The 20,802-nt window shown below is 43.4% G+C and overlaps 2 protein-coding genes across 3 annotated transcripts in view; both read right to left on the bottom strand.

The window, feature by feature from the left end:
* Positions 1-6,527, bottom strand: part of LOC115125227 (guanine nucleotide-binding protein G(I)/G(S)/G(O) subunit gamma-4) — a 40,228-nt gene extending 33,701 nt beyond the window's left edge. For both annotated transcript variants that reach the window (XM_065007775.1, XM_065007776.1), the window contains exon 1: positions 5,972-6,527. The gene's annotated coding sequence lies outside the window, so the exon portion shown is untranslated. The remainder of the gene's footprint in view (positions 1-5,971) is intronic.
* Positions 6,528-6,621: 94 nt separating this feature from the next.
* Positions 6,622-20,802, bottom strand: part of lyst (lysosomal trafficking regulator) — a 280,835-nt gene continuing 266,654 nt past the window's right edge. Inside the window, 2 exon segments of the mRNA XM_065008440.1 lie at positions 6,622-8,051; positions 18,016-18,172. Coding sequence (XP_064864512.1) covers positions 7,841-8,051; positions 18,016-18,172 — 368 coding nt within the window. The 3' untranslated portion in view covers positions 6,622-7,840.

Here is a 20,802-nt window from a genome sequence, read left to right as displayed (position 1 = left end):
CTAAATATGGACCAATAACATCTGTTAAATATGTGTATGGACCAATAACATCTGATAAATATGGACCAATAACATCTGATAAATATGTGTATGGACCAATAACATCTGATAAATATGGACCAATAACATCTGTTAAATATGGACCAATAACATCTGTTAAATATGTGATGGACCAATAACATCTGTTAAATATGGACCAATAACATCTGTTAAATATGGACCAATAACATCTGATAAATATGTGTATGGACCAATAACATCTGTTAAATATGTGTATGGACCAATAACATCTGTTAAATATGGACCAATAACATCTGTTAAATATGGACCAATAACATCTGTTAAATATGTGTATGGACCAATAACATCTGTTAAATATGGACCAATAACATCTGTTAAATATGGACCAATAACATCTGTTAAATATGGACCAATAACATCTGTAAATATGGACCAATAACATCTGTTAAATATGGACCAATAACATCTGTTAAATATGGACCAATAACATCTACTAAATATGGACCAATAACATCTGCTAAATATGTGTATGGACCAATAACATCTGTTAAATATGGACCAATAACATCTGTTAAATATGGACCAATAACATCTGTTAAATATGGACCAATAACATCTGTTAAATATGGACCAATAACATCTGTTAAATATGGACCAATAACATCTGATAAATATGGACCAATAACATCTGCTAAATATGTGGACCAATAACATCTGTTAAATATGTGTATGGACCAATAACATCTGTTAAATATGGACCAATAACATCTGATAAATATGTGTATGGACCAATAACATCTGTTAAATATGTGTATGGACCAATAACATCTGTTAAATATGTGTATGGACCAATAACATCTGTTAAATATGGACCAATAACATCTGTTAAATATGGACCAATAACATCTGTTAAATATGGACCAATAACATCTGCTAAATATGGACCAATAACATCTGTTAAATATGGACCAATAACATCTGCTAAATATGGACCAATAACATCTGCTAAATATGTGTATGGACCAATAACATCTGTTAAATATGGACCAATAATATCTGTTAAATATGGACCAATAACATCTGTTAAATATGGACCAATAACATCTGTTAAATATGGACCAATAACATCTGTTAAATATGGACCAATAACATCTGATAAATATGGACCAATAACATCTGCTAAATATGTGTATGGACCAATAACATCTGTTAAATATGGACCAATAACATCTGTTAAATATGGACCAATAACATCTGTTAAATATGTGTATGGACCAATAACATCTGTTAAATATGTGTATGAACCAATAACATCTGCTATGTGTATGGACCAATAACATCTGCTAAATATGGACCAATAACATCTGTTAAATATGGACCAATAACATCTGTTAAATATGGACCAATAACATCTGTTAAATATGGACCAATAACATCTGTTAAATATGGACCAATAACATCTGTAAATATGTGTATGGACCAATAACATCTGTTAAATATGGACCAATAACATCTGTTAAATATGGACCAATAACATCTGTTAAATATGGACCAATAACATCTGTTAAATATGGACCAATAACATCTGTTAAATATGTGTATGGACCAATAACATCTGTTAAATATGGACCAATAACATCTGTTAAATATGGACCAATAACATCTGCTAAATATGGACCAATAACATCTGTTGGACCAATAACATCTGTTAAATATGGACCAATAACATATGTTAAATATGTGTATGGACCAATAACATCTGTTAAATATGGACCAATAACATCTGTTAAATATGGACCAATAACATATGTTAAATATGGACCAATAACATCTGCTAAATATGGACCAATAACATCTGCTAAATATGGACCAATAACATCTGTTAAATATGGACCAATAACATCTGTTAAATATGGACCAATAACATCTGCTAAATATGTGATGGACCAATAACATCTGTTAAATATGGACCAATAACATCTGCTAAATATGGACCAATAACATCTGTTAAATATGGACCAATAACATCTGTTAAATATGGACCAATAACATCTGTTAAATATGGACCAATAACATCTGTTAAATATGTGTATGGACCAATAACATCTGTTAAATATGGACCAATAACATCTGTTAAATATGGACCAATAACATCTGTTAAATATGGACCAATAACATCTGCTAAATATGGACCAATAACATCTGTTAAATATGGACCAATAACATCTGCTAAATATGTGTATGGACCAATAACATCTGATAAATATGGACCAATAACATCTGTTAAATATGGACCAATAACATCTGTTAAATATGGATGGACCAATAACATCTGTTAAATATGGACCAATAACATCTGTTAAATATGGACCAATAACATCTGTTAAATATGTGTATGGACCAATAACATCTGATAAATATGGACCAATAACATCTGATAAATATGGATGGACCAATAACATCTGATAAATATGGACCAATAACATCTGATAAATATGGACCAATAACATCTGTTAAATATGTGTATGGACCAATAACATCTGTTAAATATGGACCAATAACATCTGTTAAATATGGACCAATAACATCTGATAAATATGTGTATGGACCAATAACATCTGTTAAATATGTGTATGGACCAATAACATCTGTTAAATATGTGTATGGACCAATAACATCTGTTAAATATGGACCAATAACATCTGTTAAATATGGACCAATAACATCTGTTAAATATGGACCAATAACATCTGCTAAATATGGACCAATAACATCTGTTAAATATGGACCAATAACATCTGTTAAATATGGACCAATAACATCTGCTAAATATGGACCAATAACATCTGCTAAATATGTGTATGGACCAATAACATCTGTTAAATATGGACCAATAACATCTGTTAAATATGGACCAATAACATCTGTTAAATATGGACCAATAACATCTGTTAAATATGGACCAATAACATCTGTTAAATATGGACCAATAACATCTGATAAATATGTGTATGGACCAATAACATCTGTTAAATATGTGTATGGACCAATAACATCTGTTAAATATGGACCAATAACATCTGTTAAATATGGACCAATAACATCTGTTAAATATGGACCAATAACATCTGTTAAATATGGACCAATAACATCTGTTAAATATGGACCAATAACATCTGCTAAATATGTGTATGGACCAATAACATCTGCTAAATATGGACCAATAACATCTGTTAAATATGTGTATGGACCAATAACATCTGTTAAATATGGACCAATAACATCTGTTAAATATGGACCAATAACATCTGTTAAATATGGACCAATAACATCTGTTAAATATGTGTATGGACCAATAACATCTGATAAATATGGACCAATAACATCTGTTAAATATGGACCAATAACATCTGTTAAATATGGACCAATAACATCTGTTAAATATGGACCAATAACATCTGATAAATATGTGTATGGACCAATAACATCTGCTAAATATGTGTATGGACCAATAACATCTGATAAATATGGACCAATAACATCTGTTAAATATGGACCAATAACATCTGTTAAATATGTGTATGGACCAATAACATCTGATAAATATGGACCAATAACATCTGTTAAATATGGACCAATAACATCTGTTAAATATGGACCAATAACATCTGTTAAATATGGACCAATAACATCTGTTAAATATGGACCAATAACATCTGTTAAATATGGACCAATAACATCTGTTAAATATGGACCAATAACATCAGTTAAATATGGACCAATAACATCTGATAAATATGTGTATGGACCAATAACATCTGTTAAATATGGACCAATAACATCTGCTAAATATGTGTATGGACCAATAACATCTGTTAAATATGGACCAATAACATCTGTTAAATATGGACCAATAACATCTGATAAATATGGACCAATAACATCTGTTAAATATGTGTATGGACCAATAACATCTGCTAAATATGGACCAATAACATCTGCTAAATATGTGTATGGACCAATAACATCTGTTAAATATGGACCAATAACATCTGTTAAATATGTGTATGTGACCAATAACATCTGCTAAATATGTGTATGTGACCAATAAAATGTGATTATCAAGAGTTTCTAATGTTAACTCTGGACTGGTCTATTTAGTCCAAGAGTTGGCTTTTGATAGAGTGGACCATGAGTATCTGTTTAATGTGATGTTTGGGTTTGGGGAAAGGTTGTTGACCTGTGTGAAGATGTATGTTGGGGCGTCATGTATGGTCAAGGTGGGAGGGGGGGCTCAGTAGGCCAGTCTGGGTGAGATGGGGCATTAGAGAAGGATGCCCTCTATCAGGGCAGTTATATACACTAGCCATTGAGCTTTTTTGGGCCTGCTACGCAAGAGATGGCAGGGAGTGTGCTGGACAGGCATGGGTGTGGTGACAGGCATGAGTGTGGTGACAGGCATGAGTGTGGTGACAGGCATGAGTGTGGTGACAGGCATGGGTGTGGTGACAGGCATGGGTGTGGTGACAGGCATGGGTGTGGTGACAGGCATGGGTGTGGTGACAGGCATGAGTGTGGTGACAGGCATGAGTGTGGTGACAGGCATGGGTGTGGTGACAGGCATGGGTGTGGTGACAGGCATGGGTGTGGTGACAGGCATGAGTGTGGTGACAGGCATGAGTGTGGTGACAGGCATGAGTGTGGTGACAGGCATGGGTGTGGTGACAGGCATGGGTGTGGTGACAGGCATGGGTGTGGTGACAGGCATGGGTGTGGTGACAGGCATGAGTGTGGTGACAGGCATGGGTGTGGTGACAGGCATGAGTGTGGTGACAGGCATGAGTGTGGTGACAGGCATGGGTGTGGTGACAGGCATGAGTGTGGTGACAGGCATGGGTGTGGTGACAGGCATGGGTGTGGTGACAGGCATGGGTGTGGTGACAGGCATGAGTGTGGTGACAGGCATGGCAGTGTCGGTGTATGCAGATAATGTTTCTGTGATGGTCAGGGATATGAACTAGAGGCTAGTCTGAAGGTGTACAAGGAGCTTCGTCAGCTAATGTAAACTGAGGCAAGACCAAAGCTCTGTTATGTGGGGCATGGGGGGATGGCGTTTGCAGTGGGGTTGTGAAGGGTTTAAAATGTTGGGGGTGTACCTGGGCTTGGAGAGGTGGGTCAGGAAGAACTGGGAGGGGCTGCCACAGGCAGTGGTGTCAAGACTGGCCAGGTGGAGGTGGGCCCTGTCCCAAGTGTCATATAGAGGGAGGGTGCTGATAATCAACAATCTGGTGGCATCTCCCTGTTGCATTAACTGTCTGTCCTCAACCCCCCTGCCGGTCTGCTGGGAGAGGAGGGGTGGAAAACCCCAGAAGTCCTGGCACAACAAACAGAACTAACATCTCTAACATCAGTGCACAGTGGATATTCCTTTATTAAAGGGGGTGGGGGGTTTAATGAAATTGCCTCTCTCTCTCCCTCTCGTGCCTCTCTCTCTCCCTCTCGTGCCTCTCTCTCTCCCCTCGCGTGCCTCTCTCTCTCTCCCTCGCGTGCCTCTCTCTCTCCCTCTCGTGCCTCTCTCTCTCCCTCTCGTGCCTCTCTCTCTCCCTCTCGTGCCTCTCTCCCTCCCTCTCGTGCCCCTCTCCCTCCCTCGTGCCCCTCTCCCTCCCTCCCTGCCTCTCTCCCTCCCTCCCTCTCGTGCCTCCCTCCCTCTCGTGCCTCTCTCCCTCCCTCCATCCCTCTCGTGCCTCGCTCCCTCCCTCTCGGCCTCTCCCTCTCGTGCCTCTCTCCCTCCCTCTCGTGCCTCTCTCCCTCCCTCCCTCTCGTGCCTCTCTCCCTCCCTCTCGTGCTTCTCTCCCTCCCTCTCGTGCTTCTCTCCCTCCCTCTCGTGCCTCTCCTCTCTCTGATTGTGTAGTAGTGGAGATATACACTCATTCAATTAATTGCTAATTACCAGGGTGTTTTGATGTCTCCTGGGATGTTGCAGCAGCTCCCCAGAGGTCTGTAATCCTGGCAGCAGGAGCTAGAGTGGGGGACTAGAGGAGAGATCAGGGGACAGACTACACTGCTGTCTGGATCAAGCCACTACTTTAACAGGACTGAGAGAGGAGAGCTCAGAGGACAGACTACACCGCTGTCTGGATCAAGCCACTACTTTAACAGGACTGTGAGAGGAGAGGAGAGCTCAGAGGACAGACTACACTGTTCTCTCTCTCTCTCTGTACGACGCAGTTGATGGCTGTACGACACAGTTGATGGCTGAAAGAATCAGTTGATGGTTGTAAGAATCAGTTGATGGCTGAAAGAATCAGTTGATGGCTGAAAGAATCAGTTGATGGCTGAAAGAATCAGTTGATGGCTGAAAGAATCAGTTGATGGCTGAAAGAATCAGTTGATGGCTGAAAGAATCAGTTGATGGCTGAAAGAATCAGTTGATGGTTGTAAGAATCAGTTGATGGCTGAAAGAATCAGTTGATGGCTGTAAGAATCAGTTGATGGCTGAAAGAATCAGTTGATGGCTGAAAGAATCAGTTGATGGTTGTAGTGCATTGGAGAGGGAGCCGTTTCAGACCAGTAAACACAAGGACAAAACTCAACAGCAAATCATTCTCAGCTTTCATTGATAATAAGAAATAACACTTTAAGGAAGCCAATGCAAAAACAAAACGACACAAGAAACAGGATTGATACAAGGCAGGAAACAGGATTGATACAAGGCAGGAAACAGGATTGATACAAGGCAGGAAACAGGATTGATACAATGCAGGAACACAATGTAGTTAGTTCTTTCAAGCTATCACACACACACCCACACGCACCTGCACCCATCCATCGCAGTCTCCTTAATTCCAGCATGCAAGAAGAGGCCTTTAGGGCACAGACCAGGACATTACAGGCAACACAATCCACGTCATCCCAGATCCCCCTCGCTGGTTTACGTAGTCTAGAGTTCAGAGTGGACAGGAAGGGTATCTCAGTCCCCACAGGACCATGCAGGGTCATCTCCAGGTAGGTGACAGATATGCAGTGTGACCCTGTAACTGCAGCTTGTCCTGGTCTCTCAGGAATAAGAGCCGTCAGTCAGGTGACTCATGCAGAGAGACACATGCGTTGGCCGTCGAGGAGAGACGGGGCGGGTCTTCAACCCTCTGCTCTGGCTTTGGATTGGTCAGACACTAGCAGAGGCGGGGCCTTCAGCCTTCTGGTCTGACTTGGGATTGGTCAGATGTTATGTAGCAGCAGCTCACCAGGACAGTCCAAACAACCAATCAAGCAACACATTTCAGAAGGAAGGAACATTATTACCATGACAACAAAACCAAAACATTCCAAAAGCAAATAAAATGTATATCTAGATCTCTTTAATATCATATCTTAGCTTCATGTTAACAGCCGCTCGTCTGCTCGCACGGAAATGGCTGTAGATTACAGGAGGTGGGTCTTAGGGTCTGAGCTGAGGGCTTCGATTGGTCGTCTGCAGCATGTTGACATGTCTGCCTCCGGGCAGAGAAGGGGACTGACTGCTCATGGAGAGGTTCAGGCTGTTCTGTCCGCCTGGAGAACTGTGGTTATTGTAGTTTTGTCCCAGGGTAGTCTGGAGCAATGTGTCCGAAGATAACTATGGGTATTGTAGTTCTGACTCAACATGCCAGCAGGTCTGGGGGGCTGCCATAAGAGTAGAGGACTGTGGGTATTGTAGTTCTGTCCCTCATGCGGTCTCTCAGGGTAGTCTGGGGCCATGCGTCAGAAAAGGACTATGGGTATTGTAATCATGTCTCTCAGGAGGATTGTGGGTAGTGTAGTCGTTCAAGGCCCTAGTCTGTCAGCTGGCAGCGTAGCTAGAGAGGAAACTGTAGAACATGGGCAGTTTCATCCTCTGCTGGTCTCTCCTACACCAGGCCATGACCGTCCCCTCGCTGTTAGCTGTGTAGAGGTGGTGACCGTCACATGAATACGTCAGGCTGATGATAGGCTTGTTCGACTTGGGGAAGGTGATCTCTCTCACTGGCTTTAAGTCCCACGTGCTCCACAGCCTGAATGATGAAAGAGAAGGAGGCCCTTTGTTATGTAACATTTATTCAGGAAGCCACACCCATTCATATTCAGAACATCTTTATGTCACACCCAGGTTTCCAGCCAATCGGCGACAGTTATTCCATGAGCATATTAAAACATTTGTTATGTAACATTTATTCAGGAAGCCACACCCACACCATTCATATTCAGGTTTCCAGCCAATCGGCGACAGTTATTCCATATTAAAACATTTGAGCATTTATTAAAACATTTGGTTTCCAGCCAATCGACAGTTATTCCATGAGCATATTAAAACATTTGTTATTAACATTTATTCAGGAAGCCACACCCACACCATTCATATTCAGGTTTCCAGCCAATCGGCGACAGTTATTCCATGAGCATATTAAAACATTTGTTATGTAACATTTATTCAGGAAGCCACACCCACACCATTCATATTCAGGTTTCCAGCCAATCGGCGACAGTTATTCCATGAGCATATTAAAACATTTGTTATGTAACATTTATTCAGGAAGCCACACCCACACCATTCATATTCAGGTTTCCAGCCAATCGGCGACAGTTATTCCATGAGCATATTAAAACATTTGCATATAAACAATAGAAGTTTTTTCATCATATTGATTTGTTGCAGATACAAGGCTGTGATGACGTAGTGAACAGAAACACATACAGTGGGGAGAACAAGTATTTGATACACTGCCGATTCTGCAGGGTTTCCTACTTACAAAGCATGTAGAGGTCTGTAATTTTTTATCACAAGTACACTTCAACTGTGAGAGACGGAATCTAAAACAAAAATCCAGAAAATCACATTGTATGATTTTTAAGTAAATAATTTGCATTCCAATGTACCGAATAAAAAATACAAGTTAAAATGGGATTCCATCTCAAATGTTTTCCGTTAATAATGAATGTTCTCTACTCTGGTCTTGGTTTGTTCTCTCTAGCCAACAGAGACAGTGTGGGTAGACTACAGTTCCTTCAGGAAGTATTGGTACCTTCTCTCTAGCCAACAGAGACAGTGTGGGTAGACTACAGTTCCTTCAGGAAGTATTGGTACGTTCTCTCTAGCCAACAGAGACAGTGTGGGTAGACTACAGTTCCTTCAGGAAGTATCGGTACGTTCTCTCTAGCCAACAGAGACAGTGTGGGTAGACTACAGTTCCTTCAGGAAGTATTGGTACGTTCTCTCTAGCCAACAGAGACAGTGTTGGTAGGTAGACTACAGTTCCTTCAGGAAGTATTGGTACGTTCTCTCTAGCCAACAGAGACCGTGTGGGTAGACTACAGTTCCTTCAGGAAGTATTGGTACGTTCTCTCTAGCCAACAGAGACAGTGTGGGTAGACTACAGTTCCCTCAGGAAGTATTGGTACGTTCTCTCTAGCCAACAGACAGTGTGGGTAGACTACAGTTCCCTCAGGAAGTATCGGTACGTTCTCTCTAGCCAACAGAGACAGTGTGGGTGGGTAGACTACAGTTCCTTCAGGAAGTATTGGTACGTTCTCTCTAGCCAACAGACAGTGTGGGTAGACTACAGTTCCTTCAGGAAGTATTGGTACGTTCTCTCTAGCCAACAGAGACAGTGTGGGTGGGTAGACTACAGTTCCTTCAGGAAGTATTGGTACGTTCTCTCTAGCCAACAGAGACAGTGTGGGTAGACTACAGTTCCTTCAGGAAGTATTGGTACGTTCTCTCTAGCCAACAGAGACAGTGTGGGTAGGTAGACTACAGTTCCTTCAGGAAGTATTGGTACGTTCTCTCTAGCCAACAGAGACAGTGTGGGTAGGTAGACTACAGTTCCTTCAGGAAGTATTGGTACGTTCTCTCTAGCCAACAGAGACAGTGTGGGTAGACTACAGTTCCTTCAGGAAGTATTGGTACGTTCTCTCTAGCCAACAGAGACAGTGTGGGTAGACTACAGTTCCTTCAGGAAGTATTGGTACGTTCTCTCTAGCCAACAGAGACAGTGTGGGTAGACTACAGTTCCTTCAGGAAGTATTGGTACGTTCTCTCTAGCCAACAGAGACAGTGTGGGTAGACTACAGTTCCTTCAGGAAGTATTGGTACGTTCTCTCTAGCCAACAGAGACAGTGTGGGTAGACTACAGTTCCTTCAGGAAGTATTGGTACGTTCTCTCTAGCCAACATAGACAGTGTTGGTAGGTAGACTACAGTTCCTTCAGGAAGTATTGGTACGTTCTCTCTAGACAACAGAGACAGTGTGGGTAGACTACAGTTCCTTCAGGAAGTATTGGTACGTTCTCTCTAGCCAACAGAGACAGTGTGGGTAGACTACAGTTCCTTCAGGAAGTATTGGTACGTTCTCTCTAGCCAACAGAGACAGTGTGGGTAGACTACAGTTCCTTCAGGAAGTATTGGTACGTTCTCTCTAGCCAACAGAGACAGTGTGGGTAGACTACAGTTCCTTCAGGAAGTATTGGTACGTTCTCTCTAGCCAACAGAGACAGTGTGGGTAGACTACAGTTCCTTCAGGAAGTATTGGTACGTTCTCTCTAGACAACAGAGACAGTGTGGGTAGACTACAGTTCCTTCAGGAAGTATTGGTACGTTCTCTCTAGCCAACAGAGACAGTGTGGGTGGGTAGACTACAGTTCCTTCAGGAAGTATTGGTACGTTCTCTCTAGCCAACAGAGACAGTGTGGGTAGACTACAGTTCCTTCAGGAAGTATTGGTACCTTCTCTCTAGCCAACAGAGACAGTGTGGGTGGGTAGACTACAGTTCCTTCAGGAAGTATTGGTACCTTCTCTCTAGCCAACAGAGACAGTGTGGGTGGGTAGACTACAGTTCCTTCAGGAAGTATTGGTACGTTCTCTCTAGCCAACAGAGACAGTGTGGGTAGACTACAGTTCCTTCAGGAAGTATTGGTACGTTCTCTCTAGCCAACAGAGACAGTGTTGGTAGGTAGACTACAGTTCCTTCAGGAAGTATTGGTACGTTCTCTCTAGCCAACAGAGACAGTGTGGGTAGGTAGACTACAGTTCCTTCAGGAAGTATTGGTACGTTCTCTCTAGCCAACAGAGACAGTGTGGGTAGGTAGACTACAGTTCCTTCAGGAAGTATTGGTACGTTCTCTCTAGCCAACAGAGACAGTGTGGGTAGACTACAGTTCCTTCAGGAAGTATTGGTACGTTCTCTCTAGCCAACAGAGACAGTGTGGGTAGACTACAGTTCCTTCAGGAAGTATTGGTACATTCTCTCTAGCCAACAGAGACAGTGTGGGTAGACTACAGTTCCTTCAGGAAGTATTGGTACGTTCTCTCTAGCCAACAGAGACAGTGTGGGTAGGTAGACTACAGTTCCTTCAGGAAGTATTGGTATGTTCTCTCTAGCCAACAGAGACAGTGTGGGTAGACTACAGTTCCTTCAGGAAGTATTGGTACGTTCTCTCTAGCCAACAGAGACAGTGTGGGTAGACTACAGTTCCTTCAGGAAGTATTGGTACGTTCTCTCTAGCCAACACAGACCGTGTGGGTAAACTACAGTTCCTTCAGGAAGTATTGGTACGTTCTCTCTAGCCAACAGAGACCGTGTGGGTAGACTACAGTTCCTTCAGGAAGTATTGGTACGTTCTCTCTAGCCAACAGAGACCGTGTGGGTAGACTACAGTTCCTTCAGGAAGTATTGGTACGTTCTCTCTAGCCAACAGAGACCGTGTGGGTAGACTACAGTTCCTTCAGGAAGTATTGGTACGTTCTCTCTAGACAACAGAGACAGTGTGGGTAGACTACAGTTCCTTCAGGAAGTATTGGTACGTTCTCTCTAGCCAACAGAGACAGTGTGGGTAGGTAGACTACAGTTCCTTCAGGAAGTATTGGTACGTTCTCTCTAGCCAACAGAGACAGTGTGGGTAGACTACAGTTCCTTCAGGAAGTATTGGTACGTTCTCTCTAGCCAACAGAGACAGTGTGGGTAAACTACAGTTCCTTCAGGAAGTATTGGTACGTTCTCTCTAGCCAACAGAGACCGTGTGGGTAGACTACAGTTCCTTCAGGAAGTATTGGTACGTTCTCTCTAGCCAACAGAGACAGTGTGGGTGGGTAGACTACAGTTCCTTCAGGAAGTATTGGTACGTTCTCTCTAGCCAACAGAGACAGTGTGGGTAGACTACAGTTCCTTCAGGAAGTATTGGTACGTTCTCTCTAGCCAACAGAGACAGTGTGGGTAGACTACAGTTCCTTCAGGAAGTATTGGTACGTTCTCTCTAGCCAACAGAGACAGTGTGGGTAGACTACAGTTCCTTCAGGAAGTATTGGTACGTTCTCTCTAGCCAACAGAGACAGTGTGGGTAGACTACAGTTCCTTCAGGAAGTATTGGTACGTTCTCTCTAGCCAACAGAGACAGTGTGGGTAGGTAGACTACAGTTCCTTCAGGAAGTATTGGTACGTTCTCTCTAGCCAACAGAGACAGTGTGGGTAGACTACAGTTCCTTCAGGAAGTATTGGTACCTTCTCTCTAGCCAACACAGACAGTGTGGGTAGACTACAGTTCCTTCAGGAAGTATTGGTACGTTCTCTCTAGCCAACACAGACAGTGTGGGTAGACTACAGTTCCTTCATGAAGTATTGGTACGTTCTCTCTAGCCAACAGAGACAGTGTTGGTAGGTAGACTACAGTTCCTTCAGGAAGTATTGGTACGTTCTCTCTAGCCAACAGAGACAGTGTGGGTAGACTACAGTTCCTTCAGGAAGTATTGGTACGTTCTCTCTAGCCAACAGAGACAGTGTGGGTAGACTACAGTTCCTTCAGGAAGTATTGGTACGTTCTCTCTAGCCAACAGAGACCGTGTGGGTAGACTACAGTTCCTTCAGGAAGTATTGGTACCTTCTCTCTAGCCAACAGAGACAGTGTGGGTAGACTACAGTTCCTTCAGGAAGTATTGGTACCTTCTCTCTAGCCAACAGAGACAGTGTGGGTAGACTACAGTTCCTTCAGGAAGTATTGACACCCCTTGACGTATTCTACATTTTGTTGAGTTAGTCTGAATTCAAAATTGATTAAATATATATTTTTTTCTCACCCTCTACACACAATACCCCATAATGACAAAATGAAAACATGTTTTTAGACATTTTGGTAAATGTTTTGAAAATTAAATACAGAAATATCTAATTTACATAAGTATTCAATCCCCCGAGTCAAAACTTTGAAGAAGTATATTTGGCAGCGATTACAGCTGTGAGTCTTTCTGGGTAAGGCTCTAAGAGCTGTGAGTCTTTCTGGGTAAGGCTCTAAGAGCTGTGAGTCTTTCTGGGTAAGGCTCTAAGAGCTGTGAGTCTTTCTGGGTAAGGCTCTAAGAGCTGTGCGTCTTTCTGGGTAAGGCTCTAAGAGCTGTGAGTCTTTCTGGGTACGGCTCTACGAGCTGTGAGTCTTTCTGGGTACGGCTCTACGAGCTGTGAGTCTTTCTGGGTAAGGCTCTAAGAGCTGTGAGTCTTTCTGGGTACGGCTCTACGAGCTGTGAGTCTTTCTGGGTACGGCTCTACGAGCTGTGAGTCTTTCTGGGTACGGCTCTAAGAGCTGTGCGTCTTTCTGGGTAAGTCTCAAAGAGCTGTGAGTCTTTCTGGGTAAGGCTCTAAGAGCTGTGAGTCTTTCTGGGTAAGGCTCTAAGAGCTGTGAGTCTTTCTGGGTACGGCTCAAAGAGCTGTGAGTCTTTCTGGGTAAGGCTCAAAGAGCTGTGAGTCTTTCTGGGTAAGGCTCAAAGAGCTGTGAGTCTTTCTGGGTAAGGCTCTAAGAGCTGTGAGTCTTTCTGGGTAAGGCTCTACGAGCTGTGAGTCTTTCTGGGTAAGGCTCTAAGAGCTGTGAGTCTTTCTGGGTAAGGCTCTAAGAGCTGTGAGTCTTTCTGGGTAAGGCTCTAAGAGCTGTGAGTCTTTCTGGGTAAGGCTCTAAGAGCTGTGAGTCTTTCTGAGTAAGTCACACCTTTATTATGCAACATTTAACCATTATTCTATTCAACATTCTTCAAGCTCTGTCAAATTGGTTGTTGATCATTGCGAGAGACATTTTCAGGTATTGTCATAGATTGTCAAGTAGATTTAAGTCAAAACTAACTCGGCCACTGTATATTTGGCCTTGTGCTTTAGGTTCTGGTCCTGCTGAACGGTGAATTAATCTCAGTGTCTGGTAGAAAGCAGACTGAACCAGGTCTTCTAGGATTTTGCCTGTGCTTAGTTCTATTCAGTTTCTTTTAATCTTGAAAAACCCCGGTCCTTAACGATTACAAGCATACCCATAACATGATGCAGCCACCACTATGCTTGAAAATATGGAGAGTGGTACTCAGTGATGTATTGGATTTACCTCAAACATAATACTTTGAATTCCGGACATAAGTTAAGAAATTAACATTTTCTGCAGTTTTAATTAAATGCCTTACTGCAAACAGGATGCATGTTTTGCAATATTTGTATTCTGTACAGGCTTCCTTCTTTTCACTCTGTCATTTAGGTTAGTATTGTGGATTAACTACAATATTGTTGATCCATCCTGTTTTCTCCCATCACAGCCATTAAACTCTGTAACTGTTTTAAAGTCACCATTGGCCTCATGGTGAAAATCCCTGAGAAGTTTCCTTCCTCTCCGGCAACTGAGTTAAGAAGGACACCTGTATCGTTGTAGTGACTGGGTGTATTGATACACCATCTAAAGTGTAATTAATAACTTCACCATGCTCAAAGGGATATTAAATGTCTGCTTTTTTTTACCCATCTCCCAATAGGTGCCCTTCTTTGCGAGGTATTGGAAAACCTCTGGGTCTTTGCTCGACTGAGGGACCTTACTTGTACGTGTGGGGTAAAGAGATGAGGTAGTCATTCAGAAATAATTTTAAACACTAGTGTTGCACACCGAATCCACGACACTTGTTGAGCACATTTTGACTCCTGAACATATTTAGGCTTGCCATAACAAAGGAGTTAAATACTTATCGACTCAAGACATTTCATTTTTTAACTTGAAATAACAATTTACATTTTGTAACAACAAAATGAGGACAAGTCGAGGGGTGTGAATACTGTCTGAAGGCTCTGAACACGAGGAGATTATTATAGAAAAAGAGACAGGTGACTTCTCTCTGTGAAACGGCAGCCAAGTCCACATTTATCAACACCAACATCATCATGTAACTCAGTTTATCACATCAATATTTGTTTGGATGGAAACCTGGGAAACCTGGACAATTGGTTTGCAGCAGCATAAAAATATAAAAACAAACACATTAAAAACAGCCACAAGGAAACAGACTCGTACACACACAGAGAGAGACAGACTCGTACACACAGAGAGAGACAGACTCGTACACACAGAGAGACAGACTCGTACACACAGAGAGACAGACTCGTACACACACAGAGAGAGACAGACTCGTACACACACAGAGAGAGAGACAGACTCGTACACACAGAGAGAGACAGACTCGTACACACAGAGAGAGACAGACTCGTACACACAGAGAGACAGACTCGTACACACACAGAGAGAGACAGACTCGTACACACACAGAGAGAGACAGACTCGTACACACACAGAGAGACAGACTCGTACACACACAGAGAGACAGACTCGTACACACACAGAGAGAGACAGACTCGTACACACAGAGAGAGACAGACTCGTACACACACACAGAGAGACAGACTCGTACACACAGAGAGAGACAGACTCGTACACACACAGAGAGACAGACTCGTACACACACAGAGAGAGACAGACTCGTACACACAGAGAGAGACAGACTCGTACACACACACAGAGAGACAGACTCGTACACACAGAGAGACAGACTCGTACACACACAGAGAGACAGACTCGTACACACAGAGAGACAGACTCGTACACACACAGAGAGACAGACTCGTACACACACAGAGAGACAGACTCGTACACACACAGAGAGACAGACTCGTACACACACAGAGAGACAGACTCGTACACACACAGAGAGACAGACTCGTACACACAGAGAGACAGACTCGTACACACACAGAGAGACAGACTCGTACACACACACAGAGAGAGACTCGTACACACACACAGAGAGAGACTCGTACACACACACAGAGAGACAGACTCGTACACACACACAGAGAGACAGACTCGTACACACACACAGAGAGACAGACTCGTACACACACACAGAGAGACAGACTCGTACACACACACAGAGAGACAGACTCGTACACACACACAGAGAGACAGACTCGTACACACACAGAGAGACAGACTCGTACACACACAGAGAGACAGACTCGTACACACACAGAGAGACAGACTCGTACACACACAGAGAGACAGACTCGTACACACACAGAGAGACAGACTCGTACACACACAGAGAGACAGACTCGTACACACACAGAGAGACAGACTCGTACACACACAGAGAGACAGACTCGTACACACACAGAGAGACAGACTCGTACACACACAGAGAGACAGACTCATACACACACAGAGAGACAGACTCGTACACACACAGAGAGACAGACTCGTACACACACAGAGAGACAGACTCGTACACACACAGAGAGACAGACTCGTACACACACAGAGAGACAGACTCGTACACACACAGAGAGACAGACTCGTACACACACACAGAGAGAGACTCGTACACACACACAGAGAGAGACTCGTACACACACACAGAGAGAGACTCGTACACACACACAGAGAGACAGACTCGTACACACACACAGAGAGACAGACTCGTACACACACACAGAGAGACAGACTCGTACACACACACAGAGAGACAGACTCGTACACACACACAGAGAGACAGACTCGTACACACACACACAGACTCGTACACACACACAGAGAGAGACAGACTCGTACACACACACAGAGAGAGACAGACTCGTACACACACACAGAGAGAGACAGACTCGTACACACACACAGAGAGAGACAGACTCGCACGCACACATACACACACACACACAGAGAGACAGACTCGCACACACACACACACACACACACACACACACACACACACACACACACACACACACACACAGAGAGACAGACTCGCACACACAGAGAGACAGACTCGCACACACAGAGAGAGAAAGACTCGTACACACAGAGAGAGAAAGACTCGTACACACAGAGAGAGAAAGACTCGTACACACAGAGAGAGAAAGACTCGTACACACAGAGAGAGAAAGACTCGTACACACAGAGAGAGAAATACTCGTACACACAGAGAGACAGACTCGTACACACAGAGACAGACTCGTACACACAGAGACAGACTCGTACACACAGAGAGACAGACTCGTACACACAGAGAGACAGACTCGTACACACAGAGACAGACTCGTACACACAGAGACAGACTCGTACACACAGAGACAGACTCGTACACACAGAGACAGACTCGTACACACAGAGACAGACTCGTACACACAGAGAGACAGACTCGTACACACAGAGAGACAGACTCGTACACACAGAGAGACAGACTCGTACACACACAGAGAGACAGACTCGTACACACAGAGAGAGACAGACTCGTACACACAGAGAGAGACAGACTCGTACACACAGAGAGAGACAGACTCGTACACACACACAGAGAGACAGACTCGTACACACAGAGAGACACACTCGTAAACACAGAGAGACAGACTCGTAAACACAGAGAGAGACAGACTCGTACACACAGAGAGAGACAGACTCGTACACACACACAGAGAGACAGACTCGTACACACAGAGAGACAGACTCGTACACACAGAGAGAGACAGACTCGTAAACACAGAGAGAGACAGACTCGTACACACAGAGAGAGACAGACTCGTAAACACAGAGAGACAGACTCGTACACACAGAGAGAGACAGACTCGTACACACACACAGAGAGACAGACTCGTACACACACACAGAGAGACAGACTCGTACACACAGAGAGACAGACCGGGAAGCTGCTCACCTGACCACTCCGTTCTCCAGTCCCCCTGTAATGACGTTGACAGACACTCCCTCCGGCTGATTGGAGAACGCCACAGAGCAGATGATCTCACGACAGTGGACGTGGCCAATCAGATCGCCGTTCACAGTCCACAACCGTAGGTCACTGCCCCCGCCCACTGAATGAACACAATGACATCATAGGTTAGAGGATGAGTCAGACAGAGACAGACAGGTCCTCCCACTAGACTAGTCTATATACAGTAACAGACAGGTCCTCCCACTAGACTAGACTATATACAGTAACAGACAGGTCCTCCCACTAGACTAGACTATATACAGTAACAGACAGGTCCTCCCACTAGTCTATATACAGTAACAGACAGGTCCTCCCACTAGACTAGTCTATATACAGTAACAGACAGGTCCTCCCACTAGACTAGTCTATATACAGTAACAGACAGGTCCTCCCACTAGACTAGTCTATATACAGTAACAGACAGGTCCTCCCACTAGTCTATATACAGTAACAGACAGGTCCTCCCACTAGACTAGTCTATATACAGTAACAGACAGGTCCTCCCACTAGACTAGTCTATATACAGTAACAGACAGGTCCTCCCACTACTAGACTAGTCTACTATATACAGTAACAGACAGGTCCTCCCACTAGACTAGTCTATATACAGTAACAGACAGGTCCTCCCACTAGAATAGACTATATACAGTAACAGACAGGTCCTCCCACTAGACTATATACAGTAACAGACAGGTCCTCCCACTAGACTATATACAGTAACAGACAGGTCCTCCCACTAGTCTATATACAGTAACAGACAGGTCCTCCCACTAGACTATATACAGTAACAGACAGGTCCTCACACTAGACTAGTCTATATACAGTAACAGACAGGTCCTCCCACTAGAATAGACTATATACAGTAACAGACAGGTCCTCCCACTAGACTATATACAGTAACAGACAGGTCCTCCCACTAGACTATATACAGTAACAGACAGGTCCTCCCACTAGACTATATACAGTAACAGACAGGTCCTCCCACTAGACTATATACAGTAACAGACAGGTCCTCCCACTAGACTATATACAGTAACAGACAGGTCCTCCCACTAGACTAGTCTATATACAGTAACAGACAGGTCCTCCCACTAGACTATATACAGTAACAGACAGGTCCTCCCACTAGACTATATACAGTAACAGACAGGTCCTCCCACTAGACTAGTCTATATACAGTAACAGACAGGTCCTCCCACTAGAATAGACTATATACAGTAACAGACAGGTCCTCCCACTAGACTAGTCTATATACAGTAACAGACAGGTCCTCCCACTAGACTAGTCTATATACAGTAACAGACAGGTCCTCCCACTAGACTAGTCTATATACAGTAACAGACAGGTCCTCCCACTAGACTAGTCTATATACAGTAACAGACAGGTCCTCCCACTAGACTATATACAGTAACAGACAGGTCCTCACACTAGACTAGTCTATATACAGTAACAGACAGGTCCTCCCACTAGAATAGACTATATACAGTAACAGACAGGTCCTCCCACTAGACTAGTCTATATACAGTAACAGACAGGTCCTCCCACTAGACTAGTCTATATACAGTAACAGACAGGTCCTCCCACTAGACTAGTCTATATACAGTAACAGACAGGTCCTCCCACTAGACTAGTCTATATACAGTAACAGACTGGTCCTCCCACTAGAATAGACTATATACAGTAACAGACAGGTCCTCCCACTAGAATAGACTATATACAGTAACAGACAGGTCCTCCCACTAGACTATATACAGTAACAGACAGGTCCTCCCACTAGACTATATACAGTAACAGACAGGTCCTCCCACTAGACTAGTCTATATACAGTAACAGACAGGTCCTCCCACTAGAATAGACTATATACAGTAACAGACAGGTCCTCCCACTAGACTATATACAGTAACAGACAGGTCCTCCCACTAGACTATATACAGTAACAGACAGGTCCTCCCACTAGACTATATACAGTAACAGACAGGTCCTCCCACTAGACTAGTCTATATACAGTAACAGACAGGTCCTCCCACTAGACTAGTCTATATACAGTAACAGACAGGTCCTCCCACTAGACTAGTCTATATACAGTAACAGACAGGTCCTCCCACTAGACTAGTCTATATACAGTAACAGACAGGTCCTCCCACTAGACTAGTCTATATACAGTAACAGACAGGTCCTCCCACTAGACTAGTCTATATACAGTAACAGACAGGTCCTCCCACTAGTCTATATACAGTAACAGACAGGTCCTCCCACTAGACTAGTCTATATACAGTAACAGACAGGTCCTCCCACTAGACTAGTCTATATACAGTAACAGACAGGTCCTCCCACTAGACTATATACAGTAACAGACAGGTCCTCCCACTAGACTATATACAGTAACAGACAGGTCCTCCCACTAGACTATATACAGTAACAGACAGGTCCTCCCACTAGACTAGTCTATATACAGTAACAGACAGGTCCTCCCACTAGAATAGACTATATACAGTAACAGACAGGTCCTCCCACTAGACTAGTCTATATACAGTAACAGACAGGTCCTCCCACTAGACTATATACAGTAACAGACAGGTCCTCCCACTAGACTCTATATACAGTAACAGACAGGTCCTCACACTAGACTAGTCTATATACAGTAACAGACAGGTCCTCCCACTAGAATAGACTATATACAGTAACAGACAGGTCCTCCCACTAGACTATATACAGTAACAGACATGTCCT

This window comes from Oncorhynchus nerka, linkage group LG23, assembly GCF_034236695.1.
Source record: "Oncorhynchus nerka isolate Pitt River linkage group LG23, Oner_Uvic_2.0, whole genome shotgun sequence".
Lineage (NCBI taxonomy): Eukaryota > Metazoa > Chordata > Actinopteri > Salmoniformes > Salmonidae > Oncorhynchus > Oncorhynchus nerka.
Note: the sequence above shows the minus strand (reverse complement) of the source record. Positions and strands in the feature narration are given on the sequence as shown.